At 40.1% G+C, this 25,539-nt stretch overlaps 1 protein-coding gene across 2 annotated transcripts; it reads right to left on the bottom strand.

The window, feature by feature from the left end:
- Window positions 1–308: 308 nt before the first annotated feature.
- On the bottom strand, window positions 309–15,754 carry LOC149005168 (antigenic heat-stable protein). 2 transcript variants are annotated; one of them, XM_089167993.1, is made up of 5 exons: window positions 15,478–15,754; window positions 14,214–14,378; window positions 13,944–14,105; window positions 12,918–13,033; window positions 309–1,205 (listed from the first exon to the last, which is right to left on the bottom strand). In XM_089167993.1, the coding sequence occupies exons 3-5, from the start codon at window positions 14,046–14,048 to the stop codon at window positions 854–856; spliced, it is 573 nt and encodes a 190-aa protein (XP_089024119.1). In that variant the 5' UTR covers window positions 14,049–14,105; window positions 14,214–14,378; window positions 15,478–15,754; the 3' UTR covers window positions 309–853. The 2 variants fall into 2 exon arrangements, with proteins under 2 accessions (XP_089024119.1, XP_089024120.1); XM_089167994.1 differs by having other exon boundaries at window positions 14,214–14,375.
- Between the last annotated feature and the right edge of the window lie 9,785 nt (window positions 15,755–25,539).

Raw genomic sequence — 25,539 nt, 5'->3', positions numbered from 1 at the left:
GTTTTTACCAGCTAAACCAACCCTCAAGGTTCTTTGACCAGCATTCTTCCTTGAGATAAAACGAGAAGTACCAACACGTCCTTACCATGATTTCTCATTCTAAATATTCCAAGGTCCCATCATCGAAGAGATTTGAGGTGAGGAAAGACGAAATTCAAAATCCAGCCAAAACCCCAAAAACCTCTAATACCTTCATAGAATGAATTAACCAGAGTCCAAATAAATTGCTCTTCAAAATATCCTTGTAAAAGTAGGCATAGTAAGTAGTAAATGACATCCAATATCTGGAAACAAAACAAACAGCACACGATTAACACAAGCATAAAAATACAGAGAGAAATGTTCTCTGGAGCTTCTACAGCAGGTGCTCATTAAAGAGCAGAGCAAATATCAAAATGGTCATTGATTTTACCAATTCTATGTACTTCAATTTTACAAATAAAAATAAGAATCATCAGTCACACCAACATTTGTAAAGGCAAAAATTAGACATAAATACAAAAACAACCCATATCAAAGAGACCCACAGTTAAGAGACTGACTACTCAACAAATATCTCCAATTGTGGTTAACTTGGAGCTAAACGAATTAGCCAAATGCACCTCTACAATAGTGTCAATTTGGTGCCATGTACATGTAATATGTTAATTAGCTTTAATTTGCGCAGCCAAAGGATGAATTTACGTGATCATTGACATATGATAAGTAGTAAGAAAAACTGTAAATTTAGACAGCAAAGAAGCTTCCATATTCACTCCAACACCAGCAGGGAGGTCACTAATTCCTAATGCTCCAAGACTTGATTCCCAAATTCTTTATCATGTTTGCAATTAGATGATTCCCGAACTCTTTATCATGTTTGCAAATTAGAAGATGGCACTACACCAGAAGCTTCTGGCAGTGAAGGGGACTTCTTGGATCCATCCACAATTTCATTCTCTCCTCCTTGAGTACTAATCTCACTATAGCTCCTTTTCTTTGACTTAGATGAAGAATCTGAATTATCCTTCTCCTTCTCCTTCTCCTTCTCCTTCTCCTTCTCCATCTGAGGTTGTGCATCAGTATTTGGAGGAAGCAATGGAGGTTCTAAGCCAGTTAATCGACAGTAACATCTTTCAACCATTTCACATATTTCTTTCCCCAGTCCATTTTCATCCAGAATTAACTCCCATACAGATTTAGAAGCCTTCTCAAGCACTGGAGTTCTGCATGACATCAAAGCAATGTTTCATTCATACATGATTACTCCACTGATCTAGAAAAAGAAAGTAATCTCAAAACAATTATAAGGAATTGGTTGGTCTAAGAAAAACCAAATGCACCTGTAGCCTCATCATGTAATTTATAAATACGGGATACAGTAAGATTGTTTTGATTGCTTCAGGGGTCTTAGATAGGTGGTTTACTTTTCTGGTTTTGGTTTACTTGTTTGATTGTACTTCTATTTTGGCAGTTCTCAGATCTGAAATAAAAGAATCTAGGACCAGCAACAGATCACTCTCTTAGTCTACTGCTGGCTCAGTTTCTTTCTCTACCTTTTTCTCTCTCTGTTATTCTTCATCAACCTCTGGTTTACTGATATTCTGTATTCTGACATTACAAAGTGCGATCTTTATCATGTGTTAGCTTATTGTTCTTTTCTTTCCTGGTTCTTTTTTCTGAGTTAATCTCCACTTTTCTGTTGGAAATTTAATGCTGGTCTTCATATCTATTTCTCAATTCAGTTTACATCACAGTTATCAGTATCAGACATCAGATCATCATAAGACAACTAAATAGCTCAGTCCTTCACTCCAACATGAATCCTAAACAAGATGGGAATCTTTCGTTGATTGCCATAATTTCATATCAATTGATAGGTCTAATGAACCCCAATACTCAGCTTCCTAGTAGCTAACTAATCTATCCATACTTCGGTCCTATTGTTTTCTACCTTGATCCTGGTTGTAACGGTGCATCCTGTGCTTCTGGCTTTTAGTTTTAGAAACTTCTCGAGAATCTTGAACCACATCACCCATTTATCAGCTAATGCTCAATTGCCTAATCAAAATTGGATTAAAAATGCAATTTCTTATATATGGGCCCCTTCCAAGACTCCCGTTTTCAAGAAAAGAAACAGACCCAGATATGATACCTAAGATGCCCATTTACAGCCTTAAAACAGATTTTGGATCAACAGTGGTTCCTGAGAATGGATAAAAAAGAGGCCTTAGGTTGGTAACAAGAAGCCAAATGGAAGGGAGAAAAGCATTTTATTCTAAGTTTCTAACTGGTTTCACTAAATAAAATTCCTTCTGATTGATTCAAATTGCTAGGACTGTACAATTTTATTTACATAAATACCATAAAACAAAACCTTACTCTACTTTAGAACTCATTACTTTTGACACTGGACTGGCTTGAATCAAATATTAATGAAAAGAAGAAGACGAAGAAAATATATAAAATTTTAATGGCTTAAGCCCAGACCAACTCTGATATTTGGGCCCTGAAACAATAACTAAAGATATAAACTGAAAGAACTAAAGGATCGGATCTTTTTGGTATCAAGTTCCATTCTCACTTTTTCTCTATTCAAAAGAAATCAATATAAAAACCCCTTTTGATAAATTTTTTTTTTTATTTGGTAACTAGTGTCCAGAATAAATTATGGAATGAAAAATATACTTGATTAAACATCTGTCAATAGTTTTCTAATACTTTTCAAATGGGATACAAACTGTTTATGGAATCTAAGAGAGAAATAGGTGGGAGGAATATGTTTTTCTAATGACGTTCTTACCATTGTTTTTCAGGTCATATGAGCAATGCTTATTAAAGGAAATGAATGAAATTTAGCCCAAAATCCATAATAGACCTTTTCTATTCGTTTAAAAAAATAGTTTCCATAATAGATACCGAACACACAAAAATGAAAATTTGTCAAAAAATTAAAAAGAAAATTGATACCAAAAAGACTCAAAAAGTATTCTCTCATACTTCAACAAAGAAAAGACAAACTTAAAATCCACCAACTATAGACAACAGCATCTATATGGACTTCTATATGGACCTAAGAAGCCATCTCATGGCTTCTAACAACAAGAATAAACTTTTGCCCAGCTAAATGGGTTGGCTACATGGATCCCTGCCTTCCAATCAGCTCTATTTGAGGGGACACTAGATACAAGAATAGTTGTCAAAGCGTCCGCCTAGGCAAGCCTAAGCGGCAAAGCGGTTTTTCAACCGCTTTATTTTGAATCGCTTAATTGACGCCCAATCTGCAAAGGAACTCCAAGGCCCAAAGTGACATAGAAGCTATTTTGCTTTGTGAGCGGGACCCCCATGCCCAAAGTGAGTGGGACCCCGTGCCCGTTGGCAATAGAATGTGAAGCATAATTCATACTCAACAAGTCAACATCAAGAATCAATGAATCAGTAAATGCCTATGCGAACGCTTTGACAACCATGGTTTGATGAGATGAACTTATGTCGTGTTCTTTTTCTGAATAATTTTTCATAATTATGATTCTTGAATGCTTTTTTTTTTTTTTGATGAATGTGACTATTGAATATTTGTTTAGCTTATTATAGAAAGTAGTCGTATTGAAAAGTAGTTATATTGAAAGTTTTTTACTCAACCGCTTTGTAGCCATATTGCCACCTAGGCACCGCTTTGTTGCCTTATTACCTAGTCCCCCCCCTCTCGCTTTGGTCGCATTGCCGCTTTGACAACTATGGATACAAGGCCTAAGCTATGCATATCCTTTCTCAACACTTTTATGACAATCGACTTTCTCATACCTTATCATTTATCGAAGCTACTTCCATTCCAGCTCTAATATGATCATCCTTACCTTATCCTTTCTAGTTTTGTCACTCATACATCCTAGCATCCTCCTTTTGCTATACGGAGTTTATCTATACGATGCTTCTTAATAGCCCAACTGATGTAACGGATCAGCAAGTATATGGCACTTCATATTTTGGGCCCAAAACAGCCTCCATGCCAAAAGGCACGTACAGCTGGCTGAATGTCCGAGGGGTATTTTGATCATTTTGCCACCTCCCTTGGTGTCAGAGTGGTCTACTTAGCTTCACCATGCTGTTAGGAGCTAGAATCTACTATTATTTTTTCTAATTAAGTTAGTTCTAAGAGTCCCAATGTAATTAAGAATCCTAGTTGGAATCCAATTTCAAGAAGGGTTCCCTGTTAGAGTTGAACTTTTATTTTGCAACTTGTCTTAGTTTAGAAGTTCTTTAGAAGACTCCTTTTCTAGTTGTTTTGAGTGTCTTTTTTAAGTTGTTTAGTTGTTCAAAGAATTATAATCCAGATAGAATTCCCTAAGAGGAGCCCAAGTAGGCTTCCTAAATTGAATTCAAGTGGGTTTTTTTTATAGAGTCCTCGTTATTTTCCTTCAATGTAGAGGCTATAAATAGCTATAAATAGCCCACCATACCTTGTAAGCAATTCAGACTAGATTAGTAAAATTTTCCAGAGAATTGAAGGAGAATTGGAGAAGTGGGTTCCAAAAAGGATCCCCACAACTGACTGTTTGCATTTCTGCAGTATTTCTTCATCTTCTTCTACTCCTAAGCCTGTGGCAGCCTTGTGACAGCACCTAGAGCAGCCTAGAGTGAACCAGTCCACTCTCCAGCAAGTAAGTTCAACCCCCTAGCCCATAACCAACCCAATTCCCCCCTTTCTACCCCATTGCAGACCTCCCTCCCAATCTTCTTTTCTTACAGCGCTCCATCCCCTTCATTAAATCCTAAACCCTCCACCCCCTTCCCCCTATTGTCTCTCCCCTAGGATCGCACCTCTCCCCCCTCTCTTTTCCTTCTTCTAGAACTCAACACAGCCCCATCCCTCCTAGTTGCAGAAAGTTCCTGCACTTCACCTTCTTCCTCTAGAAACTTAAACCGTTGTTTCACTAAACCTCTCATAACTTTCCTAACTCCCAAACCCCTTTAAGGATTACCTTCTCCTACACCTTCTCTACCGCCCCTCTATACCCTAATCATATCCAACATCTTAAGAGACCAAATAGGATGCCTTTTTCCTAAACCCTAACTTCTATGAATTAATTCTGAAATTACAAAGTCACAAAACAGAATTAAATTCATTAGTTTTCTCTTGGCCAGACCCTAATCCCTACTTTTCAATACCCAAGAATTGAAAGCCAAACCCAACCCTAGCCGCAGGGTTTTTCAGGGTATCTTGAGTGTGATTTAGCTACTGATATTGAAATTCCGACCCAGGAAGCAAGGAACCAAACCCTAAATGACCTACTGTGAGAATAGAACAACGTTTAGCTGCTGTCCTTGAATTCCAGACCTGAACACCAGGGTTACAAGCCCTAAATTGCTGCAGCCTTGATGTAACCCAGGTTCTGGATTAACCTTCAAGATCTTTCTTGAGAAACAGCTAATAATGGGCTATCAATAAGGTTAATGTTATCTATGGGATGGTTTGGGTATGGCATTGGGATAATTGAAAATCATGGATCTTCCTATGGGATGGTTTTAGAGAGGAATTTTGGCCAAGGTTAGGTTAATGGAACCCTGGATGGGCTGAAGAATTTGTAGCTTGGACATGTAACTAATTTCGATCGAAACAGTCGAAGTTTCAACCAAATTTTCAGTATTTTTCAAAACCGAAATGAAACTTGCAGGATTTTGGTGGAATACAATGTTTTGGTCAATACAAATCAAAAATTTCAACCAATCCAAACTGCTTATAGAAGTTCACTTATTCAGTCAGAACTTGCAAAAAAACGCAGGTTCCAACAGTTTCGAAGGGGTTCCGCCAGCGAAATTTCGAGCTCCTATACCCCTTTCTCTTGGTATTCTTGATTTCTACCTCCATTTCACCTCATTCACACTTCTTTGCCTTCAAACCTCTCTTTTGATCTTCCATTGGGGATTTTTTGAGACTCTTGCAATGTGGGATGCCAAACTTCCCATATTTTTATTTTGTTTTGTTAATGTCTTAGATCATGTTGTATTGCTTCCAAATTATATATGTTTAGTCTAGGGTATTGATCTATGATTGTGTGGTGTTAAAACTATTTTTTTATTATTGCTATAATTTTTTATTTTTCTGATTTTAAAAATTATTTTCTAATTTATGTATTTTTACATACCTATACATGATGTATGGGCTTGAACTTAATCACCATCACCTGGTCTACATTGTGATGGTGTTGAATTAAATTTATGGTTGTTAATTATATATTTTGATTTTTTTTGAAAATTATCTAATATTTTCTAAAAATATTTAACTCTTAAAAAATACCAAGTATTTCTTGTTTATTTAAAAAAAGGAGAACACTCGTAAAAGCATGTATGCTATTTTTGGAGTTGTTGTAAATTATAATGCTTAATAAGATACTTAGTATGTACTTTTTGTATAAGGCATACTCTTCGAAAGATATCAAACATTGCTTGGTAACATGAGAGGCCACTGACAACTAATAAGAAGAAGAGAGAGTGTAATTATCGCAAGAAACAGATAGGAGGTGGTGGGGCCACCAAATTAAAGGTTCAGCTAGCTGGGGGAGATAAGAATGCAACAGGATGGCCCAAGGTGCCTATAGAGATCAAGCAAACAATGGCACAATACTTCAGGGCTGGCAAGAAAAAGAGGAAAAAGAAGAGATTACAAAGGGAGGAGTTCGAGGTTGCTTGCCTAGACGACCTCCCAGAGCTAGGAGCGCAGTACTTTAATCCAAATGAGCCAAGAGAGAATGCACTTCACCCTGACTCAAAGGCTGCATAGATGAAGACAGTAATGATGATGAGCAGGGAGCACCAAAGGATGCATGATATGAGGAAACAGCAGAGGGCCATGGAAGCAAGGTCCTCTAGAGAGCCAGCTCCCCATAGCCTATGAGAAGGAGCAAGAGTGTCAAGGAGGAGACACATCCAACCCCACAAGTCCCAAAAAGGGGCCAAGCTTCATCAACAGCAGCTACAGATCCTGATATTCAGATTCTTCGTACAGATCCGGCCTTGTTTAGGAGGCCAGAGCATAAGCAGAGGAAGCTGAAGCACATATGGGGGAGTGTGAAGGAGAAAGTGCACTCACTTTCTCCAAATGGACCTTCCACCATAGTATTCCAGCAAATGGAACCTAAGGGCCCTGCCATAGGGAAATGTTTGAGGCAATAGAAAAGGTTGGGTGTAGTATATAAGGGCCCACCCCACGTGAGATCTATAATATAGACCTGGCTAAGCATAAGGAAGATTTGAATCAATACATTGCAGGATTGAAGCCTATGTAGGTGTGATTGGTTGACTGATCCCAGTAGATAGTCGATCATCAATTTCATGTTGAATTATAATAAGCGGAAAGTGTTCCTGATGATGGAAGTTGGAGATGATCATGTTATCCAAATTGTGACAAATAATAGATCCAACTAAAATTAAGTTGGGTTGAAGATGACGGAGAACCCCAAGTATTAAATACATGCTTCTAGAACTAATTTTAAATACATACACGCTTGATGGTTCATTGCTTCCTGCTTCTAGCCTTCTGCTAACAAGCTCTTTTGGGCATGCTTTTCAAGACCGAATAAGCTCTTTTGACTCCATGTGCTACTCATTGCATTGGCCTCATGCTAAAGGACATGGGTCAATGCAAGATTGTGAAGAAAGTGGTGGACCAATCCGATCAGGTCAGCACATTTAACCATGGAGTTGCACTCCAGACAATGAGGAATAGGTGTCAAGGTGACTTGGTGAGGCCAGGCAAAACCAGATTTGCAAAAAATTAGATTACACTACAGAGCTTTGAGAGTAAAAAGGTTGGCCTTAGCTCCATGTTAACATCGAAGCAATGGTTTAACTGGGAGGGTTCTTCAACCCTAGGAGGGCGGCCAGCACAAACTACCATTCTAAGTAACAACTTCTAGAGTAATGTGAAGATTGTAATAAAGTTGTTTGAGCCCATGATCCATGTTTTGAGGATGGTAGATTATTAAAAAAGACCAATTCTACCACACATATGGGCTGCAATAGATAAGATGAAGTAGCAGCTTGCAATGTCTACCCATGGCAGCAAGAAAATCCTCAAAATCATCCAAAACGGATGGGAGAAACAGCAACAGCATCCATTACATAAGGTTAAGCGAGTTATTAAATATTAAGTCTACTGGTGGATTTAATTTTCAATTTATTATCACTCTATTCCCTCTTATTCTTGTCATCTGTTACTTAGCATATTATCTAAATCCCAAGTACCACTACAAAGACATGCTTAGGATCAGGCAAGACTTGATAAGTACCGTCCATATTGTAGTGGAGAGGATGGAACCGAATCCATCCAAACAGGTGATCATCAATTTTGGGGTGAGATTGTGATTTCATAATTTGTAATTCATCATACCATACTAAGTTATTAACCTAGTTATTGTTTTACTTCATATTAGATAAAGTCATCTAGGGATGCCATTGGGAGCTTCGGTCGTTCCGCGGCAATATTGGCACGGGAAACCACCCCTGGGGGTAAGTTAATTCATAAGATATTTATATCCTATCTTTTAGGTAGTTACTTGAGTATTGTATGACACTGAGTCAAAGACCTCACTAACTATACTCCATATGTTTGTTGCAGTTGAATGGTGGTTGCAATATGAGACTTCCTCACCCAATTTGTCTGTGATTGTATGTAAAGAGCTCTCACAGACATGTTTTGCCATTAGGTGTGAGCGGAATTGGAGCACCTTCAACCTCATCCACTCAAAGAGGTGCAACTGATTGGGTGTGAAGCATCTAGAGGATCTTGTCTTGTGCACTATAATATGAGACTGAGGGATGATCATATCAAGTAGAGGATTGACAGAGAGAATAACATGATCAAGTTATAAAACATCTTTGAGGTAGAGACTGATGATGAGAACCCATTATTTGAGTGGGTCAAGGATAAAGGAGGGTCGTTGCTAAATAAGGAGGGAGGTCATCCCAGTAGACATACTGCAGAGCAGATGGGGCAAATGTGGATGACTTCTTAGCCCAAGAGGGGAGAACACATGCAGAGCCCGCTCTCCCTTCGTGCCACACCCTGATGCATCCAACCAGAGTGAGGATAATATTGCGTGGTCGGACACTGAGGATAATGTGACTCAGGCACCCCCTCAGGATGATGATACTGATGATGACGACAATAATGGACCTATATTGGCGATGATGATGACGATGATGATGGAGTTGGTGATCATGATTCGACAGATCCTAGGGAGAAAGCACCACCACCAGTTGAGAGTTAGGGAGAGGGAGGGACACTGAGATTCAAAAGGGAGAGTTCGTTCAGCCATGCCACATAGGATGCATATCATGGTGGAGCTGCATCTCGTGGTCGTGCTTCGACCTACAACTAGAAGGGAATGGGAAAAAGCATGAACATGGATATAAGGATGACACCTCATCATACGACCATCCTATGGATGCGGCCAATTTGGCAAGCTAGATGGGATCCATAAGCTTGGATGAGTCCAAAGGCTCCACAGCTAAAGGACCCAAATCTTGGAGACCTACAAATTCCCAGTCCTACAATAGTCCTATAAAGCGTAGCATCTATTTTTGGAGCTTATGGACCTTAGGTATCCCTCCCAATTATCAGGCACCACTGGGACACATGGACTTATTTCCAAGTCCCCAACAAAATGGTATATGGGTACCAAAGTGCTACTTATGCGGATCCTGGATAGAAGGCACAGACATTTGTGGAGTCCATCTTCCGCATGCAACCACCACCAGTACTAGAGCCATCGCCTGTTCCATATCCGTATTGCAAATTACCTCAGACATGATATCTTAAGCATGTGGATGACAACATACAGTGTTGCAATTGTCAACTACCTCAACAACCACAGAAGGGCCATTTCAAGAGATGTGTACCCAATGTTCAAAGGAGAGAATCATATAGGCACAGTACTACCCAACTCACAGGATGGATCCACCCTGGGACTCATCTTGGATTGAGTGAGGGATATTTTGTAATTTTTGTTAACTTGTTGTCTATGTAATTGTAAGTTGTAACCACTCTATTAAACAATTCATGTATGTTGATGAATTTATGCTTGTATGCATTATAATGAATACTTCACGAAACCAGTCATTTACTAGTATGCTTAACAATATCTTTTCAGTGATTTTTTGGTGCAAACTATTACTTCCATTGTGTTTAATAAGTAGGAGGCAAGAAATGACATGATAAGGAGCTCGTATAAGGCCCAAAACCTAAGGCCAAATTTTGTTAAAAAAAAACCAATTTTCGACTGAAATTTTGAGATTTCAGTTTCTAGCCAGGCCAAAACCGGCCTCAAAATTGAAACCTAGAACCTTGATTTTGGTTATGGATGATGATGGAAAGTTTTACGGTTTTATCAAACTTAAGATGGGCCAGGTGGTACAAATCCTAATGGGTGGAAACTTCAGAGGGAAAACCATTCAACTTGTGGGACGGCATGGATTAAGGGTCTAATAGTTAGGGTAAAGGGGGATAGGGAAGCTTACAGCACACGGTTGTCAAGGTGTCACCTAAGCGATGCCTAGGACCCCGGCCCTTTTTGGGTCAAGTCAACCTCTTGCCGCCTTGTTGCCTAAGATCTCCACTCTTCCTATCCCTCATTTAGTTACCTTATAAATAGTTTTTTCCCCTTCCTTTGTGGCTATCTTATTCTATAAAGCTTTATACTTCTTCTCCGTTGCTTTTCTCACAATTTTCTTAACTTCATTTCCAGGCACCTTATACCTATGTAAGTCCTCTACAACTTTAGTCCTTTATCATATCTTAAAGCTACCTTTCTTATTCTTAATGGCTACTTGAACCTAGTTATCCCACCACCAAATCTCTCTATAAAAATGTCACTCTCCTTTTGATTCACCTATAACATCTTTAGCCACCTTTCTAATACACATAGTAATCTCATTCCACGTTATTTTAGTGTCTCCCTCAAATTTCCACTTTCGTTGTTTGACTACTTCATTAGTGAAAGATTTCAAGCAATCTCCTTTTAATTTCCGCCACTTTATCCTACGATAGTTAGCGTCACACCTTTTATGAGTTTGGCCAAGACCAATAGTCTATGTTGTATGGATAAGGTTTCCAATGATGTCACCTTGCAATTCTTGCACAACAATATATCTGACCTTCTAGTTAGGAAGAAATCTATTTAGCTTCTATGGCGTCCACTTTTGGATATAAGTAAATACTCGGGTCTCTTTTTAAAGTAAGTATTTACAAATTCCGACAGATAGACCAAAAGCAACAACAAAATCTAAACTGAGATCCATTCTTCATTCCTCTCTCCAAAACCATATCCTCCATGTAAACTTTCATAGCTCTTTGGTCTTTCCCAATATGTACATTTAAATCACCCCATGTGATAATCTTTTCTTCTTGGCAAATTCCTTGCATTAACCCATCAACATTTTCTAAAAATTGTACTAGTCTTTTATAAAATAATAAAAATGACCCATGACTATAGATAACTTCTACCGTCAACAGTGACTCTAGTAAGTTTCTTTCATCTACTTATTTGAAGAATAAATGGCTTGCAATTAGGGCTTGGAATCAGATCTCCAAAAGAACAAATATATCTCAAAACTTTGAATTTTAACCTCTTCATTTTGCAGTTTCCAAGCATCTAAACATTCTATCTTTCCCAAAACTAAGAATGAAATTATTTTTCGTGTGAGCATATGAGAAACCTCATTGTTTATGCATAGTCAATTAAATACACCTAACTTCTCTTAAAAGATACAAATTAAAATTGTTAATTTATTTAAAAATTTTAGGGGAATTTACATATATCTCTCTTAAGGGATGGTGTAATTCCATTTTCACCCATTGAACTTTAAAATTACACATACCACCCCTATTTTTGCAAAAAAATTAGCATTTGACTAAAATACTTTTAATACTTAGATAAACTTATTTCATTAGAAACATTTTTTATTAATATAAAATTAGGGATGATATCAAGGAGAGGAAGAGGGAGGAGCAAGACAAAAACAAGACTTAAAAGAGGGGAGGATAGGACTGATTTTAAATTTAAATTAATAAAAAACTATTTCTATTAAAATAACTTAATATTGGCATTAAAGGCATTTCAACAAAGTTATAATTCTAATAAATTGGACTAAAGTGCCAATTATTTTGGAAAGTAAGGATGGTACATGTAATTTTGAGAGTTTGATGGGTGAAAATGAAATTACACCATACCTTAAGGGAGTTTCGTAAATTTTCCTATATCTTATGCTTCAAGACTGCACACGCACAACCACACAGCCTATTTCCATTTGTTTCTTGACATTACCTTGTGTATCCTTAAAGTATCTTCCATCTCAAAGATACAATAAGACCTTGTTACCCAGGTGGCAAAGTGACCATTACGTCAGAAAGTATCCAAAAAAAGGTGGCAAGGCACCTGACTAAGCAGCAAAGCACCCAAGGTGACTAAGGAGCCAGGATGCCTTAGAATCAGCTTTCTCATAAAATTCCCAATCCTCATAATTTAAAACTTGTCTATAACATTGGAATAATGAAGAACAAGCAAAGGTAATCAGGAATTGTACTGGCGTAGAGTATAACAGGATCACAAATGCACTGGGCCTAAGAATTAATTCATTAGGGACCAAATGTCAGCCAACATGCACATACTCATATGATAGAAATCAAAACCCAATCTATTTATGTTTTGCATCTGTGGGACTCAGCCCCTTTTCCTTCCAACTATTCAAATAGTTCGAAAAAGGACAGTAATGAAAAGGCCATTTTTCAGCATTGAGAATAACATAAAAATTCGATGTTTACTGTGCCACAGTATTTAATCAACGATCACTCAGATCAAACCACTGATCACTTCTAAAATGGTAAAAATGGAGTGACACAACCATACACACAAGCAAAAAGAGGGGGAGATTTCACTTACTCAAGTTCACACCTAAGTGCATCAAATAGCTCCCTCTTGGTTTGTTTCTCAGCACCAGGGGTGTTTAAAACCTTACTCTGTTCCACCATCGTAAGTGTGTTATTTTTCAACTCTTCCTGCAATTACATCATCAGAAAATAGATCAAGAATCTACAATATACAAGGAACAGAAAGAAGAAGAGAAAAAAAACTGCACCTTATCACAAACTAGTTCAGAATAAAACTTTACTCAATAAATACTTGTTTTCACTTTTTCAATCTTTTACATGAAAGATATTTTCATGAGTGAACTCAAAGTTCATGTAAAAGCTTTAAGCAAAGTGCATAAGGCATAACACCCTTAGGCATTATAGCTCTCTAAATAGGATCTCTACAGGCAAAAAACTCATGAGCATAACTTATGTTTTAATATGTCTTTCTCACTCCCACACTCCACATAATTTACGACTACTTGTTTTCAGTGGATAGAAGTGATGAGGAAGACAAAATAAAAACCTAGTTCACACTTAAAACACAGAATCATCTAAATATTGCCATAAGAATCTTATTAATAGAAGAAAGCAGGCCTCTCTGTTTTCCATAACCAACTTCAACTAGAAACCAATTAAGTTCTTCAGATCTTAATTATAGCATATCTACATCTTAGCCCAGTGAAGCCCAAGAATGACTTTCCTTGCTCTCAAGTTACACTGGGTTTGACATCATCAAAGAGTCTACTTAGTGCACGGAATTATCCACTTTCACCAGCCCAATTACATTAAAGTCCAACTCTGTATGGCTGAAAATCAACAAAACAAGCTCAAACCCAAACCAAACTTCGGGCTTGCCGTTCAAAATCTGAACCAAGAAGAACATCAAAAGAAAGATCCTTTGGTCATAGAGAAAGAAATCAAACCATACCAGATGTCTCCATAACTTCTAAATAGTAATCAGAAAAACCAACCCCACACTAAGAGCGCACGAGAGAGAGAGAGAGTGAGGGAGGGAGAGACAAAGAGTTAGAGTTAGGGTAAAAGTTTCAATTACATTAGCTTTTAGTTGATTGATTATCTTTAGCCTGAGAGCATCAATTGTACCATCATTCATCAGCGACTCCAAAACAGATTCAGGCGTCACAACTGACGAACCCATAATAATTCCCTAATTCTTTTACACCTCAATTCAAATTGATCAGGCCCAATGATTAACCTGTAAAAAAAGAATTCTAATTCTTAGTGATATGATAATAATATGGAAAAACAAAGCAACAGTTTTAAACCTTAAAATAAAATTCGACAACCTCAGTATGATTCTTACCAAGGTTATTGTTCAGTGTCTTTGGGCGTTGATCCAAGGCTGGAGGAACTTTCAATCTTCGTGAGTCCTCTCTTTTTAAATGCAAACCATGCTGGGTAACATCACAGCAAAGCAACTCCTCCTTGGAAGCAATGCTCCTCCAATATCAAACTGTTTTGAATGCTTCTATAAGGAATAATGGCACAATGTAAGTTACACATGGTGAGACAGAGAAAAGTTGCAGATATGAGTTGCATGGAAGAGACCCTTGTAGGGGGGAGGAAAGGAAGCTATGAGCAAGGGTGGCTAGTAAGTTTTGGAACGGCAATCATACACGTACAACAATTAAATAGTTAGTGCGATAAAACTTTTCAAAAAATCCAGCACTTATAAATCATGTATGGCAATGATACACAAATGCTTAACACGTGTGCAATACAACAATAATACAGATATATTATAGACATTCATTCAAAACGCAATAAACAAAATGATAGCATATACACATTGTTTTCAATGAAAGAAAATATACCTATATACCATCCATCGCATAATCCAACAAAATCACAAGACATGATACATCCTAACGGACATTCATATGATGATTTGAACATTGTAAACAAAAATTGTGATCTGAAATCTCTTCCCAATCCGGAGGGCCATGCAATTTTATTCTAGTTGGAGTTCATTGGGCTCTGTTGAATATAATGGGAAAGTTTATCTATCTACTAACATTATTCAATTCTTATGATTTTGGTTTCACCACATATGGAAAATATCTCCCTAATATGGCTGACTCATACTTATGCCTCCATGCTGATATTTTCAGAAGAATAACGCATTGATTTTCCCTGGATTCGATTGGGCCACTAATTTATAGTACAATCAGTGTGAATGATGAGATGCTTATGGCAGCAGATAATAAACCAAATATTGTCGTAGATTTGACTGATTGCTAATGACTGGACCGTAGAGTTTCTCTTAACAAGTCCTGTAACTATATGAATGAAATGCAAGACTTTAGTTGTGCAAGTTACAGTTCCATTGAGTAGGCTTAAATGTTGAATGTTGGATCATTGGGGAGCTTTACATTGAATGCACAGGTGACAGAAAATTTTTGGAAAAGGTCTCATCATTCCTTCGTTTACTAATTTATTAAGAGCAGAAAGTAACTCTGCGACATACTAGTTTCGTGAAAAGCCTCAAAGCTTCACACCTGCTTCACTATGAAGCCCACAGTGACAACCTAAAATAATCCATCAATTCTGAGATTTATTTAACTGACCTTCAGTAAATTGCTCTGCCTCTCACGATCCCACACCAATATTCGCCGAGACGGAGAAGATAGAGAAGACACGAACCACTGCAATCGAAACGGAGAGCTGGACCGATCCACCGGAGACGGGGAAGACGCCTGAGTCACCGGAGATAAGAAAGATGAAAAGATGAAATCGCCTTCGCAAGGACGCAATTAGGGCTACAGCCTACAAGTTTGGTTAGACTCGGAGGATTACTTGTTGCGTTTTTCCGTTTCCAGTTTGGTTTTCCTTTTCTCTTTTCTAATAACGAAACAAGAATCCTACACGTATTAAAAGCCCTTAATTCGAGGTTTTCACAAGGACAGACTGATTCCGATACGGATCGGTGATTCTCTATACGACTCGCGATTCAAAAGCATGGTCCCTCCCGACTCCAGATCCTTCTTAGGAATTAGGATTTTCCAGGGTCGTTGCCAATTATTTTATTATTATCCAATAAAATGAAGAATTTTTTGCACGAGGGCTTTCTTAGTAGAGCACAAATTATTGGGTTCTCTTAAATTAAGTTTATCCATGAAATTACTAAAGTACCCTTCCACCCACAACTAGCCCCCCACACCCATGTCTGGTCATCCTATCATGGCTCTTATTTTTGTTATGGGTCATCACTCAATAACCCCAATTGTAAAAAAACTTTTTTCTGTTATAAATAATATTGATTGTAAATATCCATCACCCTCCAATAGACAATACTTCCAATTGAAAATCTCAATTACCTCAGCATACAATCTTGGTGATTTACATTCCCATCTTAAATTTTTTTTTTTTTGTAAACATTCCCATCTTAATTGAAGATTACAGTGATCTCAACACGCAATGTTGGTAGTCAATATTTCCATTCTATGCACCTTCTATCTTGGGTGGCAATCTATCTTTCCATATCAAGAATATCTTATTGTGTGCAAGAATCATATATTGTATTTCCATATCAAAGTATATGCTCCTTTGATGCGTCCAAAATCTGCTCAGCCCTTAGATCTCCTCGTAATGACCTGCAAAACGAAAGCGTCAGATGTGGCCCGACCGCGGGGGTCGGAAGTCCACCTCCGAAGGCTAAGTCAGTTGATGAACTTAATCACAAACGGCTCTGCTAGAAGCACAGAGTTAAGGAATGAAGAACTGGGAAAAGTGATCTAGATCGTAAGCCGCTGATAGTTTAAGTCTATCAGTATGTATCTGAACCTGAGTCTCAGATTGTGTGTTTTCGATCCTCCTCACCTCGTATGGTAGTGAGGTTTATATAGAGTGTACCTTCGAATCTCCTTCGTTGGATGCACTTGAGCCTTCTTCGGGTAGTCGTTGGATCTTAGCAGATAGATCCGTTGAGCAATGACTTCTACTAGTTTGGACTAGTAAAGGACTCCTGAGATAACTCTTTAGGTTATGCGATGATTATCCCTTCGATAATGATTAGCCGCAGCTGTCAATTCGAGTCTGCCATCATTAGGGTAATTACCCTAATCCATAAGTAGGATTAGGGTGTGCTTGTAGCTGAATCAGTTTTCTTCTTCAGCAAGCCATCTTCTGGATCCGGTTTGCTCGGGAGCGAGTCGGTTCCCTCTGTCTCGACCGGGGTCGAGGGTGGAACCAGCTATGAACCCGGTTTGATCATAATTTCTCCGTATCACGAGCCCCCCAGGACCAAGCGTTCGGTCGATCTCGAGGGCTTGGTTTTTAACTGGGTTCTTCGTCAGGCGATAGACTCTGCGTGCTCCATTAAATGTCATATCACATTTAATGCCGTGGTCACTTTTCCTCGAGCGTTGTGAGGGTAAGGCCACGTGTCACCTTGCAGTCGATCTGTCGTGGCTCACGTAATCCAGGCGACAGTTTCCAAACGCCTGTTTCGGATTCGTGAGTTCAAACTTTCAATACGTCTTTCAATCTCAGTCGTTGATTTTGAATCAATCTCGATCGTTCAGATTCCCGAACACTCGTGCGGGTATTTTAAAAGCGGTTCGTTGTCTTCGTAGGTTTCATTCTTCCTGTCTGGAATTTGAAACTTTGTTGTCTGCTTCGCTCCTTCTTGCTCTCAAGCTTCTGCCTCACTGAATCAGTAAGTTTATTGGTCTTTTTCTTTTTGTAGTTTACTGAAACAAGTAATGGCGAACAATGGGGCTTCTCTAGTACCCAGTGTTAGTAATAGTAGTGAGGCTTTTGCTTCTCCTGCTTCCGAACAGTCGGATAGTGATAACAAAACCCTAACTGTCCTCTGGCACGAGTTTGCTGAAGTTTCTCAAAAAGGTTTAGAGAGAAAAACCGAAACTCCTCCTGCCCTCCTCGAGTTTGGATCTTCCAAGATTGTCGAGTCTTCTAGGCAGCCTCAAACTTCCAGGTCCGATGGTGGACCTGGGTTTGTTCCCTCCATTTATAATGAGGAAACCCTTCTTTCAGCCATCCAAGATTTTGATTTTCCTTCCTCTTATCAGGTTAGGGCTCCCTTTTCTGATGAGAGGGTTGATTCAACCCTTTCGGGTGAATTTTCTCTGTACATAGATGCACTGGAAAGCGGGGTTCACTTTCCCTTTTTTAATCCTTTGTTCTCCAGCGATTCGAATCATTGGAACATTTGTCCCGGAATGCTCCTTCCCAATAGTTGGCGTCTCATCATCGGCTTCTTGGGTTTGTGTTTTGAACTTGGCATTACGCCATCTCTTTCTCTCTTTGTACATTTTCATGTTCTTTCTATCTCTCATCCTCACGGATGGGTTTTTCTGTCCAAACGCAATAAGGCTGAACTTGATTGGAGGGGCAGCATCCTTGCCAAAGGAACTTGCCCTTCTAACCACAAAAGATGGCGCGAACGATACTTTTTCTATCGAGCGCCTCCATCGGATCTTAACTTCCCAACCGCCTGAAGGCGGTGTACTACTTCTTCCGAGAATAACCGAGGCCTCCCCTTATCCAGAGAAGACGAGGCGGCCGTCAGGAAGATCAAATCCATTCTATGGTATCAAGAAATACATGGATTTGAGGTGGAGTATAACTCCATTCTTCAGTACTGGGGCTTGGCTCATTGTGAGCTTCTAACCATCATCCCTTAATTTTACTGAAGTGATATGTCTTTAATTCGACCCTTGTTCTTCTTTGCAGGTGCCTCCAAGAATGAACCCCGAGAACTCTGAGCGAAGGCCGCTAGGGCCGTTGTGACAGCCGAGCAACGATCACCCAGAGCCTTGACCATAGATCAAGAGGCTTCTGTTCCCTCTCCCAACCCCTCTTACAGGGGTATCAGGAATATCAGGCCCATAGCTGATGCTTTGGATAAAGGGAAGAAGCCAATGGTGGAGAGGTCTAATGTCTCCTCCTCCGCCCAAACCAAAAGGAGGCATGACACAATTGATGCTTCCTCCCATAAAAAATCCAAAGCTTCAACGGATTGTGAGGAGGTCTTCACCCCCCAGTGGACCCTGAAGTTGACCAACAGGGTGACTTGGGATCCTGAGAAAGCTGCAGAGTGGAGCTCCCTCAGTCTTGCTCCTTCTGACCGCCAAGAATTTGAAGCCCTGGATGACGTTTCCCTTGTTAGTCAATCCACAAGGTACTGGTCTTCTCGCTTACTTATTTCTTCATAATTTGTTATGACTTCTCATAATATTTTTCGCCTTCCTAGGAATGCTGTGTTGAGTTTCTATCAACACATGGAAGCATTGAGCCGGGTTGGCCGCACCAGCTCCTTGCTGCAAACCTGTGAAGAGAATTTGGCCAAGGCCAATTTTGAGATAGACCGGCTGACTGCAGCTGCTGAGGAGCTGCAGAGAAAGCATGAGGAAGAAGTGATCTCCCTCAAGGAGGCCCTTGATGCTTCGAAGGCTCGGGCCGCTGTTGCTGAGCGCGAGGCCAGGAAGCAAAAAGCAGCTGCCACGTTGTTCGGTGACAGGCTTGAATTCCGATGTAGGGAGAACGAAGAATATTTGAAGTTGGCGATCCCTAGCAAGCCCGAGCATATAAAGCCAGAGCTTCGGAAGGAGTGTGTTCAGAAATACCTGAACAGCGTACCTTTCTCCGAGCTGCTAGGTGCCTACAACATTCAAGCTTATCGCTTGGGGCAGAATGACGTTTGGGAGCGAATTCTCGCATCAATCCCTTCCTTCGATACTGCTCCCTTTCGTGAGGTGTGCCATAAAGAGGTCTTCGGGAAAGTTGGCATGGATCTCCCAGACTGGGCTCGGGAAGAAGATGATCCTTTTCCAGCTGACCCTCAATATGAGGCATACCTGGCTGACGAGCCGGCGCTTCCAAAGGAGAAATCACAAGCCGAGTCTCAAGTTGCTGCTGTAGAGGAATCAGCCAATGTCATTCTTGAGGAAGGCTCTTCTCAAGATCCTGAGAAAAGTCCTCCCGACCAGGGTCCCTCGGGCAATAATGAAGAAGAGGCTTAGGGAGTTCTCTTTTGTTTCTTTGTAAAGATTGACCTCCTTGTTAATGAATAGACATTTCTTTTTCATGTTGGCCTTTCCATTTCCCTGTCTCTTGCCAAAATCTTGCCTTGAATATCAAAGTATAAATGATAAAACTTATCACTTAACTTTACATTCCTCGCCGAATAATAATCTTGTAGAAATGTTGCAAAGATGCGGTTTGGGAAGATGCATTAATCTTCCCCACTACTTCATTTATTGCAAAGTCCACACGTTTCCCTTCTGCGAAGTTCAAACGTTTTCTTGCTTTTGTACACCATTCACTATTTCCAATGAATCGGAAATACACCCATTATTATAATGGCGGTGCGACGATTGGAGGTATCTCTGCATCGGGTGCTCGCTTCCATATGTTTCCATGTGTCATCCCTCCGACCGTTGATCTTGCTTTCTGCGGATTTTGAAGCGTCATTTCGATCTGGGTCGTTGGTTGTCCTTAGCTTTCAACCGTCGTCTTAATACCTGAGGCTATTTAAAGCCTTCGTGGGTACTCTCCATCTATCCTGCTATTTGCAAGTTAGATTTGCTAAAGTGCTAAAGCGACATTACCGTCCTTTCCGCTCGCTCCCGTATTCCTCGTACTCCAACAATAGCTCTATTAACTTCTGAACAAGTGAGTTTTTGTTTTTGATTACTCATCTCTTTCCCCACTTCCCCCCTGAGTAAACTGCACAGTAGTAATACTTGGGGTTTAGTTAATCGGGTTTGTCAGAAGTGATAGAGAACTAGGGTTTTCCCTTTTTCTTTTTTTTTTGTCGTCGTTGGATTTCTGTACTGATACGGCTTTTCTTTTTGTATAGTGGCTCCCAAGATCAACCCGAACTTTATCAGAGCTAAATCTAGCAAGAAAATCGTTCCGTCGGTGGTGGTTGGGGCCAGTGAGGTGGTTTCAGCTAGTGAATCCTCCAAGCGTAAGGCGACTGCTGTTGGTAAATCTTCAAGTCAGATTCCCACAGTTTCTATTGATGCCGCCCGTACGCCTCTTTTGCCCGAAGTGATCGCTCGTCTTTCCCAGGAAGATCTTGATCACTCCGTTGTTGATGGCGTTGCTGACGCCCCTGCTGCAGAGACCGTTGGTGCACCCCCAAAGGAGACTCTTCGGGCATCTGAGGCAACTATGTTGGCGTCTGATGAAGGTGTGGTCCCAGCAATTTCCAACTCCAGTGCTTGTTTGGCATCCTCCTCCTCTCCTTCCGAGTTGGAGGATTTTGCCACCAGGAAGCGCCGTCGGGTGACAGGTGATGCAGCTCATCCTTCTCTTGATGTAGCTCATCCTTCTCATCCTTCGCCTGAATTAGTGTCAAACGAGTTTGATAGAGCGTTGGAATGGTGTACTGCTGCTCGAATGACTTCTGAGAGCGCAGTTCTTTCCAAACTTCCAGATGAAGTCTTTACGAAGTCACTGGTGATGTAAGTCTTTCTTCATTATCTTTCGATTCTGAAAAATTACTCTTTTGCTCCCTTTTAACTCGGAAGTTGTTTGCAGGAGTCTTACTGGTAACTTCCACAGCCAAGTGGAAGCAGTTTCTAGGCTCAGTAGGTTGAGCAATGAAGTTTCCAGGCTTCGGGAAGTCTCTGAAGCTAAAGATGCTAAGATTGCTCGCCTTCGGAAACTGGCTTGGGAGGTGGTAGGAGAAAAGAATTCGATGATCGGTCATCTTCAGTCAGACTTGGATGATGCCAAGGAGAAGATCTGGCAACTGGAGCGAGCAGTTGGAAAGTCAAGAGCCAAAGGATCTGAAACGTTACCTCAAAGGCAAGCTGTCGTTCCTTTGCCCGAATCCCTTCCAACTGATGTTCGCAGAGCCTGCATCTTCAAGTATTTACACAGTAAGCCCTTTGTTGATATACTGAATGCTTATAACTTGCAGGCGTACCGGGATGGTGAGAACGAAGTATGGGAATCAATATTAAGGAAAGATCCTCATTTTGATATGACTCCCTACAGTGCTGTTTGCTATCCTGAAGTATTTACCAACCTGGGTATTCCTCCTCCCGACTGGACCAAAGATAAGATTGATCATCCACCTTCCGATCCATATATTATGCATTATCTGGAAGATTCTCCTGTTTATTCTCCCCTGGAAGAAGTCAATTATGACGAGCTCGTCTTGAACGCAAGTTTGGTCGAGGACCATACTTCTCCTGGACAAGCTGGACAAAGAGTATGAAATTGCGGAGGATTTTATGCATACCGAAATATTTTTTGTAATCCTCATTTCTCCTCTTCTTTTCCTTGAATCCACACCAATGGTTGACTCATATGTTTGTTCTAGCAATAGTTGTGTCGATCTTGTATAACTTCTTAACAGTCACTGATGATGACTTTCTTTTTTGACCGAAGATTGTATCCAGCTCTTGTAATTGTTTTGATACTAGCATCTTTCGATCTTTTGAAGAAATAAGAAATTAACTTCATCTTGAACTTTGCTAGCCACTTGAATCGCTGTTGAATTAGGTCTTAGTCGTTTGAAACAATGCCTACACTTAAGGATTTCCGGAGAAATACAATAAGTCTGAGAAGGAACTCACTCGGGTTTTAAACCAATGCCTTTACTTAAGGATTTCCGGAGAAATACAATAAGTCTTAGAAGGAACTCACTCGGGTTTTAAACCGATGCCTTTACTTAAGGATTTCCGGAGAAATACAATAAGTGTTGAAGGACCCACACGAATTTTCATCCGATGCCTTATTGTTGGATCTTGTTCTTGAATGTGGTGTATGATGCCCCCCAATCAAAAGATAGTTTGTTGAAAGCCAAAAATTGCATTGATTGAGTTGAAAATGATTACATCGCGAACAAAATTGAAATCATCATCAAGGATAAAACTTTTTGAGATGTCTGGCATTCCACGACCGATCCAACTCTTTATGAGTGTTGATGTTCTTCAGCCTATAAGCTCCTGAACCAACTGATTTTACAACCATATAAGGTCCTTCCCAGGAAGGGTCCAATTTTCTTTGGTGACGCGGGTCGGAAGCTAGGGTGTTTCTCAACACCAAATCTCCGGCTAAGTACCGACGATTCTTCACTCGAGTATTATAATGAGACGCTATCCTTCTTTGATAATGTTGAGTTCGTGCTATTGCCTTTGCCCGAACTTCGTCCAATAGATCAAGACTATCAAGCAGTCCTTGTTCATTTGCTTTTTCCTCGAACTCACGATCCTGTAATGTCCCTGCCATTATCTCCACTGGTGCCAATGCTTCGGATCCATATGCCAACCTGAATGGAGTTTCTCCTGTGGGTGTTCGAACCGTAGTTCTATAGGCCCACAGTACATTATGAAGTTATTCGACCCAAGAAGCTTTGTCAGCTTCGAGTCTTCTCTTTATTCCTTCCAGTAGCGTTCGGTTAGTAACTTCTACCTGTCCATTGCTCTGGGGGTATGCCACTGAGGACATACGATGTTCGATCATATATGCTCCGCAAAATTGCTCAAATTGCAGACAGTCGAATTGAGTACCATGGTCAGTGACGATAATCTTTGGAATCCCAAAGCAATATATGATTGATTCAAGTACGAATTTCTCCACTTTTTTCTCAGTAATTGTTGCCAGTGCACTGGCTTCAACCCATTCCGTGAAGTAATCAATTGCTACTATCAGATATTCCCGTCCGCCTGACGCCTTGGTGAATTTGCCCATGATATCAATTCCCCACATCGCAAAGGGAATGGGATCTAGAATTGAAGTCATGGTTTCCGCCGGGCGCTTCGATACTGTAGCATGAATTTGACAGTTACCTCGCTTCGATCTTGTAGCATGAATTTGACAGTTACCACACTGACGAACATATTCCATAGCAGCCTCTTGGACCATAGGCCAATATAACCCAAGTCTCAGAATTTTGTGAGCCAGGGCTCGTCCACCCATGTGAGCTCCACAAATTCCTTCATGCACCTCAGCCAAAGCTGATTTTGCTCCTTCGGGGCCTATACATCTCATAAGGGGTCCAGAATAAGATCTTTTGTATAGTTTCCCATTCTGAATGGCAAATCTAGCTGATCGAATCTTGATCAACTTTGCCTCTTTCGGATCCTCAGGTAATTTGTCATCTCTCAGATACTCGATTATCAGATCCATCCAGCAACGCTCTGCTTCAATATAAGAAATTTCTTTCTCATGATAACTTGGAAAAGTTATTTCTTCAATATAGACCGAAGGGTCTAGATTCTTTTCTTTGGCATTGGCTAGTCGGAATAGCTCATCTGCCACTGAATTTTCATTCCTCGAAATCTGAGATATCTTCAAATTCCGAAATTGGTTTTGAAATGCCTGCACTATCTCTTGATATTTCTGCAAGCGAGGTTCTTTAATACCATACTCCCCCTGGACTTGGTTGACTATAAGTTGAGAGTCACTATAAATAGTAACATCTGCAATAGACAATGCTTTTGACAACCGAAGTCCAGCTATCAGAGCCTCATATTCTCGCTTTGTTATTACTTGCTTCAAATGCAAATCTCAAAGCATATCGAATAATAAATCTGCTGGGCTTTTTAATAGAATTCCAGCTCCTGCTCCATCTTTATTACTCGAACCATCCACATATACCTCCCAAGTGGTTGGTATAATGGGATCTTCGATGGTGGGTTCCACCGGTGCAGTAGTTTCTACTACAAAATCGGCTAATGCCTGAGCCTTGATTGTAGTTCTGGGCTTAAAACTCACTTGGAACTCACTGAGTTCAATTGACCAGGACACCATCCTTCCAGACAAATCAAGTTTATTAAGAACATTACTAAGAGGAAAAGTTGTAAATACCTCAATTGGATGAGCCTGAAAATATGGCCTTAGCTTCCTGGCGGCCATAATGAGAACCAGAGCCTGCTTCTCAATCTGCGAATATCTTGTCTCCGCATCTAGCAACACGTGGCTTACATAGTAGATCGGCCACTGTTTTTCATCTTTTTCACGAACAAGTACCGCACTGACCGCTGAAAGGGACGTCGCTAGATATAGCTGTAATATTTCCCCCTTCTCTGGTCTGGACAATATCGGTGGTTGTCCAAGTGCTTCTTTTAACTCCTCGAAAGCTTTCTGGCACTCTGCAGTCCATTTTGCTTCCTTGCTGCCCTTCAAGTCTTTAAGTGCCTTGAAGAAAGGCAAACATTTTTCTTCAGACTTGGAGATGAATCGACTCAAAGCAGCAACTCTCCCTGTTAAACACTGCACATCACGAACAGTTTTGGGAGCCTCCATATCAACCAGAGCTTGTATTTTGGCAGGATTAGCCTGAATTCCCCTCTGTGATACCATGAAGCCCAAAAATTTGCCCGAGGAGACTCCAAAGGCGCACTTTTCTGGGTTTAGCTTCATTTGATACTTTCGCAGTACTGAGAATACCTCAGTCAAATCTGCAATATGATTTGCTTTTGTAAAGCTTTTCACTAGCATGTCGTCAACATAAGCTTCAACATTCTTTCCTATCAGCTCTTTGAAAATCTTGTTGACGACCCTCTGATATGTTGCTCCTGCGTTCTTCAGGCCAAAAGGCATGACCTTATAATAATAGCTTTCACGATCAGTCATGAAAGCTGTGAACTTCTCATCCTCCTTATTCATAAGGATCTGATTATACCTTGAGTAGGCATCCATGAAAC

Source organism: Hakea prostrata, chromosome 9, assembly GCF_041222555.1.
Source record: "Hakea prostrata isolate BN-2017 chromosome 9, UWA_Hpros_2, whole genome shotgun sequence".
NCBI classification, from domain to species: domain Eukaryota; kingdom Viridiplantae; phylum Streptophyta; class Magnoliopsida; order Proteales; family Proteaceae; genus Hakea; species Hakea prostrata.
This window is presented reverse-complemented; position numbering and strand designations above follow the sequence as displayed.

Coding starts and splice junctions, on each gene's coding strand:
- LOC149005168 (XM_089167993.1), bottom strand. CDS start 14,048: ATGGGTTCGTCAGTTGTGACGCCTGAATCTGTTTTGGAGTCGCTGATG. Junction 13,034..13,943: donor TCAATCAACTAAAAGCTAAT/GTAATTGAAACT, acceptor ATGTAATTGCAG/GAAGAGTTGAAAAATAACAC. Junction 1,206..12,917: donor GCACTTAGGTGTGAACTTGA/GTAAGTGAAATC, acceptor GATGTCATGCAG/AACTCCAGTGCTTGAGAAGG.